We start from the raw sequence: 17,630 nt of genomic DNA on the forward strand, positions 1-17,630 counted from the left end.
TGGCGGGCTACAGTTCGTGGGGTCACAAAGAGTCGAGTTTAAATGTAACGTTTTAAGAAACTGCCAAAATGTTTTCCAAAGTGGCTGTGCCATTTTACATCGCACCAGCACCATTATACATTCTCACAAACTTTCTCCATTTCCTGGCCAACATGTGTTATTGTTTCCTTGGTTATGGCCATTAGATTATAATGGGTGTGAAGTGGTACCTTACTGCGGTTTTTACTGCATTTCCCTAGTGAATAATGATGTTGGTAACATTTCACATGCTTATCTAGTTATATGTCTATCTCTTTGGGGAATTAACTATTCAAATAATTGACCCAGTTTAAAATTATGACTCATTGGATTACACGAAAATGGCATTTTTCTTTATGGAAAAAAGTACCTTAGACTAAGTTCAAAGATGAAAACAAACTAAGGAACCAAAGCAGTGGAAGACTTGTACAGTGAAAACTACAAAACATAACTGAAAGAAATTAAAGACCTAGAAAATGGAAAGGGATCTTTTCATGTTCATGAACCAGAAGAGTTGATCTTATTAAGATGGCACTACTCTTCAAACTGATCTACAGATCCAATGTAATGTATTCCTATCAAAATCCTAGATACCTTTTTTTGCAGAAATAGACAAGATGAGCCTAAAATTCATATGGAGATGCAAGGGACCTGGAAGAGCCAGAAAAATCTTGAGAAAGAACAAAGTAGAAGGACTCTCACTTCCTGATTTCATAATTTACTACACAGCAAATTAAGAGTGTGGATAGAGAAGGAACAAATACTGTATTACATCACTGACATGTAGAACCTAAAAACACTAAACTCATAGAAGTAGAATGGAACGGTAATTGCCAGGGGCCTAGGGCATTGGAGAAACCGGGAGATGTTAGTGAAAGGGTACAAACTTTCAGTTGTAAGACAAATAAGTTCTGGGAATCTAACGTACAGCATAGTTACAGCGGTTAAGAATCCACCTCGAATGCAGGGGACATGGGTTCAATCCCTAATCCAGAAGATTTCACACACTGTGGGGGCAACTAAGTCGGTGTGCCACAACTACTGAGCCCATATTCTAGAGCCTGTGAGCCACAGGCTCTGCAGCCTAAAGCCCTTGCTTTGCAAGAAGACAAGCCACCAGAATGAGTAGCCCATACCGCGCAGCTAGAGAGTAGCCCCTGCTCACTGCAACTAGAGAAAGCCTGGGAGCAGCAATGAAGATACAGTGCTTTGAAATCTTTATTCCAAAAAGAATAAATGATTTTGAAAAAAGAAATGGTAATTATGTGAAGTGATGGAAGCATTAGGTAATGCTGTAGCGGTAATCATTTTGCAATGTGTGTTTCACTTTAAATTTACACAATGTTATATGTCAACTACATCTCAATAAAATTGGGGGGGAAATGACAATGTGACAATAGACATACAGATAGATATAGAAACCAATGAAATAGTATTGAGAATTAAAAAGTAAACCCTCTCACTTATGGTCAGTTGATGTTCAGCAAGGATGCCAAGATCCATCAGTGGATAAAGAACAGTCCCACCAACAAATGGTGCTGGAACAATACATAGCCACCTGCAAAGGAATGAAGTTGGATCCCTGTTTCACACTGTATATAAAAGTTAATCCAAAGTGGATCATAGACATAAATGTAAGAGCTAAAACTATAAAACTCTTAGAAAGAAATACAGGCATATATCTTCATGACCTTGGAATAGGCAATGGTATCTTAGATATGACACCAAAAGCCTGAGTGACAAAAGAAAAGAATAGAAAAACTGATCTTAATCAAAATTAAAAACAACTGTGCTTCAAAGGATGCATCAAGAAAGTAAAAAGATAATGCACAGAATGGGAGATAATGTTTGCAAGTCATATCTAAGATAAAGGACTTGTATCCTGAATATATAAAAACATTTATAAGTTAACAGTAAAAAGACAAATAACCCAATTTTAAAATGAGCCAATGATATGAATGGAGATTTTTCCTAAGAAGATATACAAAGAGCCAATAAACACATGAAAAGATGTTAAAAAATCAGGCCATTAAAGGAAATGCAAATCAAAACGAGATGCCATTTCACCAAGATGACTAAAAAAATACAGACAATAATAATGATAAAGAAAAATTGGAACCTTCATACATTGTTGATAGTGTTATAAAATGGTGCAACCATTTTAGAAAATTGGTGGTTTTGTACATAACGCTCATTGTAGTAGTATTCATAAAAGCCAGAAAGTAGAATCAATCCAAATGTCCATCAACTGATGAATGGGTAAACAAAATGTGATATATCCATACAATGGAATACTATTTGGCCATAAAAGGTAATGAAGTTCTGATATATGCTATGGCATGGATGAATGAACCTTGATATACTATGCTACATGAAAGAAACCAGACATAAGAAGCTGTACGTTGTACGATTCCATTTAAACGAAACATCCAGAATCAACAAATGCATAGAGACAGATGAGTGGTTGCTAAGGTCTGAGGGGAATGGTGGGGATTACAAATGACTGCTAATAAGTGTGACATTTCTTTATGGGGTGATGGAAGGTTGCATTACTCTGTGAATATACTAAAATCACCAAATTTAACATTTTAAAAGGGTGAATTTTATGTTATATGATTTAATTTCAATAAATATGCCACTAAAAACAAAAGGATAAAATTGAAAATCAACAAGGACCTACTGTATAGCACAGGGAACTCTACTCAATACTCTGTAATTACCTGGATGGGACAAGAATCTGAAAAAGAGTGGATATGTGTGTGTGTGTGTGTGTGTGTACAGAATCACTGTGCTGTGCACCTGAGACACAGGACTGTAAATCATCTATATTCCAAGATAAAGTAAAAATTATATTTAATGGGAAAAGAGAAATATTTGAAATGCAAATAACAAAGGGCTAATTTCCTAAAATAAGAGATTTTTCAAATCAGTAAAAAAGAAGCAATCCCACTAGAAAAATTAGTAAAGGGCACAGAAAGACAGCTTGTTAAAAAAAAGAAAAAAATTTTTTTCTGGTGGTGTGGCTTGTGAGATCTTAGTTCCCCAACCAAGGATTGAATCCAGGTCCTCAGAAGTGGCAGAACAGAGTCCTAACCACCAGGGGATTAAAAAAAAAAAAGTTTTAAATGTCCAAAACTCAACCCTGAAATAAGCAAGAAGCAAATTAAAACAGGACTTCAGCAAAGTGACAAAAAGATGTTATCACAGGAGGATGTGGAGAAACACACTCTACATTGTTGGTAGGAGTGTAAACTGCAATATTGTCTTCAAAGGGATGTAAATAAAATAAAACTTAAAACACACTTTAACAATTCCACTTTTAAGATTCTGAGTTCAAGTCTCACATGAACATGAAACATGCACAGGGGTACTCCATGCAAGGTTGTCCATAACTGCACGAGAACAGAAACAATCTAAGAGCTAACTAAATAAATCATGGTGTAACTATAAAATATGCTACTATAGAACCATTAAAAAGTATCAGATCTATATGTATTGATAAGGAACAAATATCAAGATACACTGTGGAGTGAAAAAAAAGGTATAAAACTTCATGTTTAATGTGATACTCTTGGTTTAAAAGAGAAAAAAGGAAACAGGGAAGACACACACCTATATAACGTATTGCCTCAGAAGAAGTGACTGGGGACTTGGGAAATGGAGAGGGAGGGATATGCACATTTCACTGTTTTGTAAGATTTGAATTTTAAACTTGTACTAGTATCACTTAGGATTCCCAGATGGCTCAGTGGTAAAGAATCCGCCTGCCAATATAAGAGATGCAGGACATGAGGGTTTGATCCCTGGGTCAGGAAGATCGGCTGGAGGAGGAAATGGCAACTCACTCAGTATTCTTGCCTGGAAAACCCCATAAACAGAGGAGCCTGGCAGGCTACAGTCCAAAGGGACACAGAGTCAGACATAACTTAGCAACTGAGCACGAGTATTACCTCTTAACAGAAAGCATACATCAACAAGTAACACAATTTGTAAGTGACACGGATAGAGTGGGATAATTAGTTAAGTTTAGAAATCCTGCTATATTTTAGTATAATTTACCAGCCTTTTGCTAATATACAAATGACTTAATTAGTGCCAGGACAGTCCCAGTTAGGCCAGAGACGGTCAAAAGAGGAACTAATGATGTAAGCCCTGATGCAGGTCCAAGAATGGGAAGAAGGTGGTCTTCTCTCCTCCCCACTTATCCTTTGATTATAAAAATGCAGCCCTATTGAACAGTTCCTAGGGTTGTGCTCCCTTGCTGGCCTGCCTGTATCTCTCACAAGCCTCCTACGCTAATAAACTCATTCTTTACCGGCCACTTTGCCTCACACTTAACTCTCTGAGCTTCACTAAGTCCTGACACTAGATGAACGGTTTCAATTAAAAGATCAACACAGTGAGTTTCCATTTCCTCCTAAGTCAAGTCCGAATTTGAGTTCTGGCTGAGTCCCACCTGAGAAGGACTGCAGATTCATAAAAAATCTGTATTTGAGCTCTGCCTTAAGAAGGGTCTCCTTTTCCGGGCAAGTTTTCTGAACAGCCTCCTCGGACGGTGTACAGAGACGGGCTGGGAGAGCTAGCCCACGAACACTCCATGTGGTGGCGGGCTTTAAGCCGTGTGCCATCTGGCCGTAGAGCTATATTCAGTTCGCTGAACGCTGTTTAATTCTTGTGAAGCACAGTAAGTGAACGAGCACCATGAATAAAACATACACTTGCTAACATTTATTGAGTACAAGTAAGCCCTTCCCATGCATTTACTCATGGAATGCTCACCATACTTTGAAACAGGTATTATTTTACCAGTGGCTCAGAGAAAGCAGGGATTTGATTCATGTTCCTTGGCCAGCCTCTAGATAATCTAAGGTGAGTTTGGAATCTGCTGGACTCTTTGTCAAACCAGAAAAGAGAGGAAGGGGCAAGACTAGAGCCAGAACTCTCAACTTCAGGTCCAGGGTGCTTCCGTTTGCCCTGCGCTGCCTCGGAACACCGGAGAAAGGCCAAGATCCCCTGTCACCCGGCCGGCGAGTCCCACACCTTCTACCTGGCATCCAGGACGCAGCCCGCCCCCAGCCGCAGCCCGCCCCCAGCCGCATCACCCGGGAACCTACTTCCCGGCATCCTCCCCGTGCGACCGCTCACTTCCGGTCCTAAGTAGGCCCGAGTAGAAGCATCACTCGGCCATCACCCTGCTCTTGGGAAACGCTATCCGCCGGGATTCCCGGCTGCACGCCCTTGTCCCACTGTCGCCCACGCCTTCGGTCAACACAGTCCCCTTACCTGCCCTGCGCCCCCCACCCTGCGGCCCCAGGCTCCCACGCTGATGACCGCCCTCACCTCCTCTCTCTTCGCCTGCCGCGGCCTTTTACAAACGCGGCCAAACTGTTCGCTGTAACGACAGTCGTTATTGGTCAGAGCCGCCCCGCCTCAGTTCGCGTTGTCTGACGGGAGTTGTAGTTTCCTCCTCCTAGAGGCAGCGGACAATCGCTGCGGAATCAAGTGGTGGAATCTGCTCCTACCAGGCGGTTGTACCACTTAAGATTTTCTTTTGCTATGGCAAGAGTGCTCTGGACAACTCTGCTGGTACTGGAAGGCACAGACAATTCTAGGGCTGGTCATGGCTATTTCGGGCCTGAGTGAGTCCTGTTTCTGAGTAGAATTCCATCCGTCATTGATGCAAGTCTTAGATTTTCTATATTTTTAGCAATGTCGGCTGCGATTTAGTATTTTGTCAAGGAGTGTTGTCCACCAAAGTATTCGCTGTTTCTATCACTTGTGTGTTTGTATCAAGTTATTTTTTTCCCCTTAATTATACTCTGACGTATTACTTGAACGTTTTCCCTTAGAAGGGGTTGGAATTGAGTTCCGGCGTGGCCTAGTTTTGGTCCATGGAATTGCACAGAATAAATCTACATACTCTTTGTTGACAATAGCTGCTGAGTACAAATGTGTTAAGGGTGAGGCTTGTATGTATTGGAAAACCCCGGAATGAGATTTCCTGCACCTTTAGCCTTCCTCCTGCTACTTATTAATCTTTGCACTGTGGACTGGTCGCCTGAGAACTGTCAAATGAAATAATACGAATAAATAAAAAGGTGAGAGCTGTATTTGTTATATTCAGGGGCTTACTGAGGACTGTAGTCAATGAGACAGTCTCTCAGCTCTGAGGAAGTGATGTGATGAGGTTGGGGGGGAGGTTAGCACATCTATGATTTTGGAGAAGGGGTATGTGCCATCAAGCACAAGTTGGTAGAGGGGTGCTTCTGGTGACAAAGCACAGGTATCTTAGTTAATGACTTTAGTGTTTTTCTAAGTATGGAAAGATGCAGGAAACTAGGTTCATAAAATCTCCTGAAAATATCCATATGAAGTCCTATTCTCCTAATTTTTCCAGAGCACAGAGTGCCTTGTTTCTGATCTCCACCCTGAACTCCCTTCAAGGTGTGTTGAAGGTCAGTGACTACAGTGGCTAATGACTTAATCCTTATAGAGCCAGATGGTGAGTGACATTCTTTAGCTGGAAGAACCTTAGTCTTCTTAACTATTAATAAGAGAAGGGGTCCCTTCCGTGATTAAGATTTGCTATGTTGTTTCTTAATCTGGAGGTAGGGGGAGAAGGGCACATTTTTTCTTTTCCATGAAATTTTTCCAATTTTGTCTTTCAAGTTTTAAAATGATCATCAGAATATCCTGGATCGGGACTTCCCTGGCCGTCCAGTGGCTAAGAATATGCCTTCCAATATACAGGGGAGGTGGGTTAAGTCTCTAATTAGGAAACTAAGATCCCACATGTCATGGAGGGACTAAGCCTCCACACTGCAACTACTGACCCATACACCCTAGAGCCCATGTGCCACAAGATAGAAACCCATGCGCCACAACTAGAGAAAGTCCACACTATACAATGAAGAGCCTGTGCAGCCAAAAAAAAATTTTTTTAAGTATATCCTGGATTATCTAAATGATCACCTAATAATATGGTGGGCTTTCAATGTCTGGTTGTTGATATTAGTGTCAAGTGATTACACAAAGCAGTTGTTCTCAGTTGGGAGCACTGCTTACACATCTAGTAGATGCCATAGGTGACAGCCCTTACAACAAAGAATTATCTGGACCAAAATGTTAACAGTGTCACAATTGAGAGACTGTTGTAAAGAGAGTGTGTTTAAATTTTTTTCCAATGAATTTGCCCAAATGCATCCTAAGAGATCTGTGGGTTTTCAGCTGATACACATTTTATGTTCCAAACAACCTCATTCTAAAAGAAGTTTCTTTCTTCCAAGCCAGGCACGCTGGGTTCTTCAATTCCTTCTTCAAATAAAGACTTTATACAAATAAGGGCCTTCTTTATTTCAGTATGCTAATATTTTTTTACCCACTTATTTCATTGTTTTTATAGTGTTTTTCTAATTGCCATAGGTTTGGGGTTTTTATTTTTCTTTCTTCTTTGGCTCTCCTGGGTCTTTGTTGCAGTGTGTAGGCTTCTCCTGGGGAGCACAGGTCCTAGGGTGGATGGACTCAGCAGTTGCAGCGTGTGGGTTTAGTTGCCCCTAGGCATGTGGGATCTTAGTTCCCTGACCAGGGATCAAAGCTGTGTCTCCTGCATTAGAAGGTGGATTCTTTTTTTTTTTTTAGAAGGTGGATTCTTAACCACTGGACAACCAGGTAAGTCCTGGAAATAATTAATTAATAAGGTAATAGTAGATAACCTTGTCTTCCTGACCTTAAGAATGTTTCTAGTTTCTCCATTTGCATGAGAGAAATTATACTTAGAAATTATACTTAGAAATTATACTTCTCTAATTATACTTAGTTCTTTAAGAAAGCTGTCTAGTTCAAAAGTATTGTTTTCAAAACTTCCTCTATTACTTTCAAAGATAAATGTTATCTTTTCCCTGCACCTTGTTTTTGTCACTTAACATAAGATAGTATTATCATATTTCTTTAAAAAAAAAAAAGTATTTTTTGGCTGTGCTGGGTCTCGTTGCTCCAAGGGCGTTTCTCTAGTTGTGGCGAGTGGGAGCTTCTGATGGTAGTGCGCAGGCTTCTCACTGCGGCGGCTGCTCTTGTAGTGGAGCACAGGCTCTAGGCGCATGGGCTTCAGTAATTTATTGTTCAATATGCAATCACTATGGTAAAAGTCCTTGGAGGTCAAAAAGACAAAGGACATGAACAGAAAAGTCACAGAAAAGAAACACAAACAACCAATTACCATGGGAAAAAAGAATCACTAACTTTACTTGCAATCAGGGAAATAAAAGAGATCATTTTACATGTCTCAGATTGGCAAAAATGAAAGCTTAATAACAATCAGCATTGGTAAAAGCAGGGCAAATGGGTGCTTTCAGACATTTTTGGTTGGAGTATAAAATGATACAACTTTTAAGAGGGCAATCTGACAATATGTATCATACAATTTTTACACTTTACATTCTTTAATCCATCTCTCAATTCTAAGTATCCTAGAGAAATAGTACACACATGCACACAAACGCATTCTTGAACTGTTGTTCCAGTTTTTTATATAAAACAGAGGTATTTTTTTGTTGTGTATTTCCAAATGGGTGAACAGTAGAGGTTTTGTTTTTGGTGATCATTTACTTACCTTTGTGATTTATTAATAATTTATTGTCTTGAGATGTTAAAAAAATTATTGCTTTCTTAAACCCATCTGCTCCTTCCTCTCTGCTTCCTTCTCTTTACAGCCCACTAAATCAGGAAGGCAGTCTGCACGAGTTAAACATCCCCACCTCCCACTCCCTAACCCACTGCATCCATATTTTGTTCATACTATTTTGCTGAAAATGTTAGTTTTTAAAGTCACCAATTTGTTCCTTTTTGTTAATCCAGTGAACACTTTTCCCTCTGCCACACCTGACCCTTGACTACTATTTCTTTGTTTCCTTCCTGATCTCTACAACATTATGGGCCTTCAGTATTTCTCCGTCAGGCAGCTCTTCCTCATTCCCCTTTGCAAGCGTAGCTGTCTCTGCCCCCTTCCATACAGATAGACCTGAGTTCTGTCCTTAGTCCTCTTCTCACTCTACTGTCTCTCTGGGGGACTGCCACTCCTTGGGTTGGATTACCAGCTAAATGCTGATGACTCCCATCTCTATTCCAGCCTGGATCTCCCTTCCAAATTGTACATCATTATCTACTGGATATTTCTACCTGAATGTCTTACGTGCCTACACCCCACATTTTGGAAGGTAGATCTCACAGAATTGGCCCTCGTTTGGTCCTTTAGTTTTAGCTCTTATCACCTCACACCCAGTATTTTAGGTGGTAGTACTATCAGCACACGGCAGAAAGCCATTTGTTTAAAATGAGATTGAGATAATTAATTAATTAAATGATTTACTACCTACAGGGTATATATACTTGAAGAAAACAGTCACCAGCTTTTAATGGGGAACACAGGTTTTAAAGATATAAATGCATAAATATATAATTTAAAATTATGACAAATGCTCTAAGGAAAACTATAAGATGACTTGAGAGGCTCCTGATATAGATTGTGGGTAGAGAAAGGAAGAAGTTTTAGAGGAAGAGACATTTAAGTGGAGAGCTGAAGACAAATAGCAGACAGACAAAAGGCATTCACATGGCAGGGTTCTGCAATGGGAGTCCTGATCCCCAATCCACCCTGCTATGCCTTGCTTTATGAAGCGTTTCACCTGTGCCAGCCGGCTCACTATTAGGCTCTGCCAACAGAGGGAACTAGAGGAACACGCGAGGCAATGACAGGAAGGAATGTTCCTTGTGGGTTCTGGTTCAATCTCTGTATTCAGTGTGCAAGCCAATGGATCAGTGTACAGACGACACGGGGGTGCTCCCCTCAGTGGTTCTCTGGACCTGCCCCTGCTACACCCTCAGGCTACACTTTTCCTCACTTGCAGCTGCTTCTATGGCAGCTTTGGCGGCACCGGCCTGTAACATCCTCAGAGGCTGACAGATGAAATACAGGACACCCAGTTAAATATCACATAACTTTTAGTGTTCCAAGTAATATTTTGGACTGTGCTTTCACTTGCTAAATCTGGCAACCCTAGTTCCCTCACCCGGTGGACCATTTCTAAAGATCAACTCTGGCCAATGGTAGGCAGCTTCTAAGGAATAGGTCTGGCCCACGCCTTCTGGCATGTTTCTTACCAGGCTGCAGGTTCCTGTGATAATCAAGCCCACTTTGAAGAGGTTAGAAACTTCAAGTGCTCTCCTAAACCCTTAGCTTCTGCACTGTCCACTCTGCTTAGAAATAGTAGCTTTTACTTTTTTTTGCACTTGCAATTTTTGGACTCCTTCTAGGGGTTAACCATCTTTCACTATTTACACTAAAAATTTCCCTTTTCAAAGTTTAGTGGTGGTCTCTGTCTTCTGGTGGGATTCTGACATATAAAGTGGCTTGCAGTGAAGTTGAGTAAGCACTTTAGAAGACAACTGCAGGCCGTATTAAAGATTTTGGTCGCTGTTCAGTTTCTCAGTCATGTCTTTGTGACCCCATGGACTGTTGCATGCCAGGCTTCCCTGTCATCACATCTCCCGGAGTTTGTTCAAACTCATGTCCACTGAGTCAATGATGCCATCGAACCATCTCGTCCTCTGTTGCCCCCTTCTCCTCCTGCCCTCAATCTTTCCCAGCATCATGGTCTTTTCCAAAGATTTTAGATTACATCCTAAATATAATATGAAGCAAAGACTTTCAAGAAGGGAAGAGTCATGATCAGATCTACATCTATAAAAGATTCCTTTGGGCTTCTGATTCTGGCAGAAAGGTTAGCAGTCTGGTACCTGGACCTTTACCGTTCTCCTGGAAACCACAGGGAGCAATAAGGAAAACCTATGACCACCGACTCCCACAAACAGTATCTTAAGTGAAGCCAGGGATACAGAGAAAATTCAACACATCCACATTGAGAAGTGTGGTACTGGATGGGAGGCCAACTGAGTGCTGTGGGGGAAGGACAGGGAGTGAGGAGGGGGCCAGTAGTGGCAGACCTCAGAAATCACTTGCAAATCTTCAGTCTGAGAGCCAACCCGTGAGTGGAGCCAGCTGTAGGAAGGACTGAACTAGCATGTGAGCACTGGAAGAGGCAAGGAGGGAAGATGTGTTAAGTGCCTAAAGGGTCCAGAGGAGATGTCTTTCAGAAAGCAAGTTAGGGGATCTCCTTGAAGTCAAGAGTTTTGTCACTTAATGGAGCACATGAAGGAATCAAGGGCGCTCAGCTGGCACAGAACTTCTGAACAGGGCCTCATCCCAGAGAGGAACCATGGCTACACTTTTAAGGAGACAATTCATTGTAGCCACAGAGAAGGGAGGTAAGAAACCCTGACAGGGTCTTTCCCCTTCATCCTCCTGCTGGTACTTGGTCTAGAAAAAACCAACCATTTCAAATATGAATAAACAGAAAGGAGTAAGCACAGCATTTGTACTAAGACACTGTAATTAAAAATAAGAAAGACAGCAAAACTTACCCAGAGTTCCCCGGAGAAAACACAAGAAAATGTTCCCATAAAGCAGTTGAAAATAGTACACTGACATTTCCAGTGTAAATTTTAAAAGCTAATGAAGCAAATGCAGCTAAGAAATACAAGAATTCAGGGAAGAGCTGTCCCTAAAGTGAAACAGAAATTGGTAGAATTTAGGAAACAGAAAAAAAAATTTTTTATTCCAGAAATGAAGGTTACATTAAAAGGAACACAAGTGAGTCAGGATACCACAGGAAGCACAGTAAGGAACAGAGATTAGAGATGAGAAACGCAGGGATTTCCCTGGCGGTCCAATGGTTAAGACTCCACGCTTCCAAAGCAGGGGATGCAGGTTCGATCTTTGGTCAGGGAACTAAAATACCGTATGTCACAGTGCCAAAAAAGAAAAGCAAATGAAAAGATAAAAAATAATTAAGAACAAATGATAGAAATCAATGACAGGCAGAGGAAATCCAACATACAATTGGAGTTGCCAAAGAAAACCAAAGCAGTGGAATAGTACAAATATTTATGAATATAATTCAGGAAAACAAGAAATATTAGCTTGGTACATGTACTTGGCTCAGGGAATGTTTCTTTTCTTACACAATGTTTTCCCTGGCTGGTCTCTTCACATTTGCCTGATTTTCCAGTATTTAGACTCACATTCTCCACAGTTCTGTGAAACTTCTCACAATACACTGCCCGACCTCTAGAGAGCCTTAAGTCTGGCCTGCTGACTATCAATCTGGATTGGCTGCCAAGTCTCTTCACAACTGTAATCCTAGGACTTCCTGTTATCTCACTCCTGTTTGATCCTGTTTCTATATACTACATTGTATTTTTTTTTCCTGACTTATTCTTGTTCTGATGGAGTTTATCCAGTTTATCCCTGAGAATCAGTCTTCCATGAACTTACGTATCTAGTCTTTATTCTGTGGTGACCCAGAACCATAGTTCATTTACACTTCTGAAAATAGTGCCCCACTGATTCCTAGGTTCAGTGTTGTCATTGGGTATTTTTCTCAATCCTTTTTCTATCTGGTAAATTTTAGGATGGGTCCCTTAGAGGCCTGGCATCCTAAAATTTTATAGTGGTATGGCTTCATATGGATCTTTCCTATTTATTGTGCAAACTCAACATCAGCCTTTCTTCAATCTTAAAATTCAAAAAATCGTCAGGGAAATTTTCCTTTATTTAATAAATTCCACCCACTCCCCTATTTTCTGTTTTCTTCTTGGAACACTTATTGATTTTATATTATAAACCTCCTGAATTGATCCATATTTATTTTTTCTACTTTTGATTTCTGTTATAGAACATCTCCTTGTCTTTTAATACTCTCACTGAATTTATTTATTCTCATTTCTTGTTGTGACATTTTATTAGTATTCTGTTCTAATTTCTTGAATACAGTATAAGTTTTCAGATTCTTGAGAGCTGCTTTTTATTTAGCTCTACCTTTTGCAGTCAAAATTCTTCTCAATTTCTGCTGACCTTTGGCTGACTTCATTGAAAAGTGAAGCACTAAAAACCTGTTTGGAAGGTTTGTGTACATGGGCAGGGCTTACTGATCAGCACACTCCACTCGAAGAGGACTGCTGGCCAGTTACTTTTTGGTTTTGTTAAGTTGCTCAGTTGTGCCCGACTCTTTGCGACCCCATGGACTACAGCATGCCAGGGTTCCCTGTCCTTCACCACCTCCCAGAGCTCGCTCAAACTCATGTCCATTGAATTGGTGAGGACCCTCAAATATTAGCTTCTGTCTTTTCACTCAAGAGCAGCTTAGTATTTCCACAGTGAAAGTGAAAGAAAGTGAAGTTGCTCAATCGTGTCCGACTCTTTGCGACCCCGTGACTGTAGCCTACCAGGCTCCTCCATCCATGGGATTCTCCAGGCAAGAATATTGGAGTGGGTTGCCATTTCTTACGTGTTTAAGTATGGTTATTGGTCTTCTAGAGCTGAAAACAGATAAGCTAGGGATCTCATTTATCTAGTATGTAAATCTACTTAACTCCTACTTTCTGGGCAGTAACTCATTTAAGCATATTAACCCTGAGTCAAAATCTACTTTTTCCTTTTTTAGGTGAATTGCTATTAGAATAACTTCAGCCTCCAACTTCAGAGGCCATAGTGTAAAGTACTACTCAACAGAGATTCATATACATTTTACTCAAGGTTCTTAAATTAAAATTTGTTGTTTTAGAGGTATGTTCTTCAAATTCTAAACAGTCAAAATGTAGTCACTGGAAAAAAATGCAATAACTGTACACAAAAAAGATTTTGTGTTTAGAAATCATCACTCTTTCATTGAAAGGGTTTGCTCTTTATTTTCTACAAACACAGTTTATTTTTCCAATTCAACTGTAACCTCAAGAGCACCCTGTAGCTCTCAGTAAACTCAACTCTAATTCTCTATGCAAACTAGTCCTTACCAACCATCTTTTCCAAAGTAATAGAACTCTTAAAAACACATACAAAAGGAAGTTGAGTAAGCACAGAAACAAACAGGAATAAAACAAGAATGTGAATCTCATCTTCCACAGGGAGAGAATATCACACAGGGAAAATGAGATCCTGGTTTCATATAAGTTCTCTACAGCAATTCTGTGCAGTATCCCAATGCAAAGCATGGTTTCTGGAATAAGATTAAAAAGAAACTGAACAAATACCTGAGTGAATATAACAATATGGCTAGACCAAAAAGTAAAAAAAAAAATCTCACACACAATAACCACTGCAAGCAGATCCCAAAGGTTATAGAAAACATAAAGGAACTTTAATATCCAAACAGTCAGGGCAAAGAATACTGGATTAATGAACCCCTTAAGTGTGAACCACTTCAGGTTCTTTACAGTACCAGATGTATTTTAAAGTAAAATCTGAATGCATATTGCAGAGAATGAATTCATTTTAAAAACTGTAATTTCCTTACCAGATACTAATACCAGTATGATTTTTAGACTGTAAATTTTTAAAGTGATTTAACACTGAGAATAAGATTTATAGCAAAGTTAGCAATGTTCCTGAATTGCAAATTTGTTCAGTAGTAACCCTTTGAGTAATACTACTTTCTTCTCAAAAAGTAGTCTGTACATTTTAGAATTGTGCAATAAAAAAATATTGGCTAATAAAAAGTATTACTTGAGACAGTCAAAATGAAAGGAAAACTACACTTTTGCTTATTTATGCCCAAATAATTTACCCTGCAGTCCACAGATGTATAGGACATAAAATTTTTTTGAATAAGAGAAAAACGATGAGGGTCCTAAAATAGGAACATAAACCAGAAGAATCTAAAAACAGCATCCTATTATTTCATTTTTTGAGTACTTCATTTAAGCTGCTTTTGGTTGCATGCCCTGATCTGTAGAAGTTAACAAGGAAATAAAATTTCCAAGTGTTTACAACTGCATAGAATTGAGCCCCAGAGAATTACACAGTTATGAGCTGTCTTTCCTGGGCTCTGGTTTACTGGAGTATTGGCTTAGAGACCAGTTCAGGCTCCTTTGCCTGGAGAATACAGGCCAGGAATCTCTTAAGATTCAACGGGCCTTTTCTGTTCCTAAACAAAACACCGGGAGCTCTCTGGTCTTAAAAAGAACAACCAAGCATCCAAATAGGTATACCGGGGATCCTTTCCCTTTGTGAGTCAAACAGGAGAGTTTGTGACTTTTACAGAAAACAAAACAAAACAAACAAAATCTCCCACTATTGTTCTAAGAGACTCTGAAATGTACTAGAAATTTCAAAACTAGAACAATGCCATCAAAGATTAAACTTCTTAATGCTTGGAGCCAACCCAAAATAATAAAACTAGGAACTCCAGGAAAACAGGTACCAAAAGAAAGTAATGATTGCACTGAGGATTCTCCTCTTTGAAGGCTGTTTAAGGAGGTAGGATTTCAAGGGTTTTTTTTGTTGTTGTTGTTTATCTTTTGGCCTCTGAACATTTAAAAAATGCTTTGCTTGGCTGGTCATTCAGGCTAATTTTGGAGTTCACAAGGAACCCCCATGCCTAACATAAGGATATTCTACAGTTTCACAGCTATCATTTGTACATATTAAAATCAAGTTGACTTACTCTTTTTGAGTAAATATAACTAGAATATGGCAAATTGATATTTTTTTTACATACAACTTTGTGTCTCAAAATTCTTGAAAAACAAGAGCTGATGACTTTGTATTCAAAGACTACCAAAATGTGTATTTGATATTCACATGCAAACAAAACTTTATAAATCTCCTGTCGACTCTGCATGATGCCTTTAAGGAGGAAATAACATACAAAGTTTGGTAACTGTGCAAAATATTAAACTGCTAAAACATTTTACATAATGAAATAATACATGTAAATATAGAAGTTGACATATGAAATTAACATGGGTTCATAAGAACTTATCACATTTCAGAGATTTTCTTTAGTAACAAGTTTTTTTTATAATTCCTGGTACACAGCAAAGTTTATCACAGAAGATAAAAACCCTTTTAAACAGATTAAACAGGGAATTCTTGAGGCACCTTCTCATATAAAACACAAGATGAATACAATTATCAATCCATCTGAGAAAAGTTTTCAATCTAAATGAACATCATTTTTTTTCCCATTTAAGTGTATTTTACAGAACTTTAATAAGGCAAGACAAATTTGTGGAAAAAATGTAGATACAAAAATGATGTAAACTAATAATTTATATTTAAAAACGGCAGAGGGAAATAGTGGCGATGGGACAGCTCAAACAATGTCTATTTCAAAAAAACCTAAAACAGAATTGTGCATTAGCTGAAGATTACAAAGAACTTCTAGACTCTGCACAGTTTTGGTTTTTCTTTTTTTTTTACATCTTTATATTACATGTTTTAAATCATATCAGGAATGCAAACTAGAACTGCACACTACTTCAGTGGAAAAAAAGTTCAACATTGTGCAATTTTCTGCCTCAATTTTAAAAAAGTGGCAGCAATCCCTGCATTTGTATTTGAAACAAGGATCTGAGAATCTTTATCAAAAAAGGTAATGAAGGCAAAAATTGGCAGACATCCAGCATCTTGTTTCTTTTTAAAACAATGTGGATGATAAGTAATTTCATGATTGAAAAATGAATCTTTTAAATAAATACACTGTATCTGACATTTGCTCTGACTGATTTGATAAATCTGTAAGTAAACAACGGCTTTACTACTCCCTGTAGCCTTAAGCCCCTGACTTTAGATTCTGGAGTCCTTTTTCACTGGGTTTCATACCCTGCCACTCGATACCCTGCAGGCTGATTAGGCATCATGCTGCCATTCTGTCCTGGAGGTGGCTGCACTCCATAATTTGGTCCCATCCATGGTGGAGAAGACTGTGTCTGACTGGTGGAGAATGTGAAAGAAGCAGAGGGGAAGGGAAATCCACTGATTAAAATAAAATGTAATGCCAAGAAGAAATTACACATATGTGGGAAATATCCTTTTTCTTAAGCCCAAATATAAGAATAATTGTTATGTCAGAGAAAGCAAAGGCAAAAGGTTTTTTTCTTTTAAAAATAAGCATCCATGTAGCTTTAATTTATACAGTTAATTCTGTTAGTTTAACTACAGCTAAGAAAACATCCTTTATCTATAAACATTTATTCCCTTTGAACTCAGAAAAACTCATCTTTAATCTCAGAACTGTTCTCCTGGGGTTTGACATATGTTGAACAAGCCACTGTCTGAAAGAATCTTGATTATCTGGTATAATACGGACTTGCATTTATATTACTCAAAGAAATTAAAATATTTATTAGTATATGTAAGCTTATAAATATTTCAACATAACAAGATTCATTTTAAATAAAAACTGCAAAGTGTTTTTCAGAAATTTAAGTAAAATTGCACAATTCAGGATATATAAAGAAGCTTTTGAATAACAATGTATGAATAAACCCTTCTGCACAGGAAAAAAGTCTAATGAATAAAGCAACTAGGATCAAAATAACTGTATCCAAGAAAGGCTAGTGACCATTAGTCACATAAAAACCTTAACAACTATTAAGTTCCTATTTTCTTACTTAAATATTTGTTGAGTCATTCAAGCATTACCAAAGTCCTTATAATGCTGGTTATAAATCAAAGCAACACATTTGCAGGCAATTTTTTAAAGATATACACTTAAAAC

General features: G+C 38.7%; 2 protein-coding genes and 1 long non-coding RNA gene across 16 annotated transcripts in view; 1 reads left to right on the top strand and 2 right to left on the bottom strand.

The window, feature by feature from the left end:
- C2H2orf42 (chromosome 2 C2orf42 homolog) overlaps positions 1–5,461 on the bottom strand; it is a 35,713-nt gene extending 30,252 nt beyond the window's left edge. The window contains exon 1 of one of the 2 annotated variants that reach the window (XM_020877820.2): positions 5,359–5,461. The gene's annotated coding sequence lies outside the window, so the exon portion shown is untranslated. Of the gene's footprint in view, positions 1–5,301 lie in introns of both variants that reach the window. The other variant, XM_020877821.2, reaches the window with a different exon arrangement.
- Positions 5,462–5,493: 32 nt separating this feature from the next.
- On the top strand, positions 5,494–15,284 carry LOC139039609 (uncharacterized). The gene is made up of 2 exons (XR_011492942.1): positions 5,494–6,116; positions 6,416–15,284. It is a non-coding gene; the product is annotated as an uncharacterized lncRNA (long non-coding RNA).
- Positions 14,246–17,630, bottom strand: part of TIA1 (TIA1 cytotoxic granule associated RNA binding protein) — a 30,719-nt gene continuing 27,334 nt past the window's right edge. For all 13 annotated transcript variants that reach the window (XM_070480667.1, XM_070480679.1, XM_070480692.1 and 10 more), the window contains one exon: positions 14,246–16,843. In XM_070480667.1, coding sequence (XP_070336768.1) covers positions 16,717–16,843 — 127 coding nt within the window. In that variant the 3' untranslated portion in view covers positions 14,246–16,716. The remainder of the gene's footprint in view (positions 16,844–17,630) is intronic.

The sequence above is a fragment of the Odocoileus virginianus genome, chromosome 2 (genome assembly GCF_023699985.2).
Source record: "Odocoileus virginianus isolate 20LAN1187 ecotype Illinois chromosome 2, Ovbor_1.2, whole genome shotgun sequence".
Lineage (NCBI taxonomy): Eukaryota > Metazoa > Chordata > Mammalia > Artiodactyla > Cervidae > Odocoileus > Odocoileus virginianus.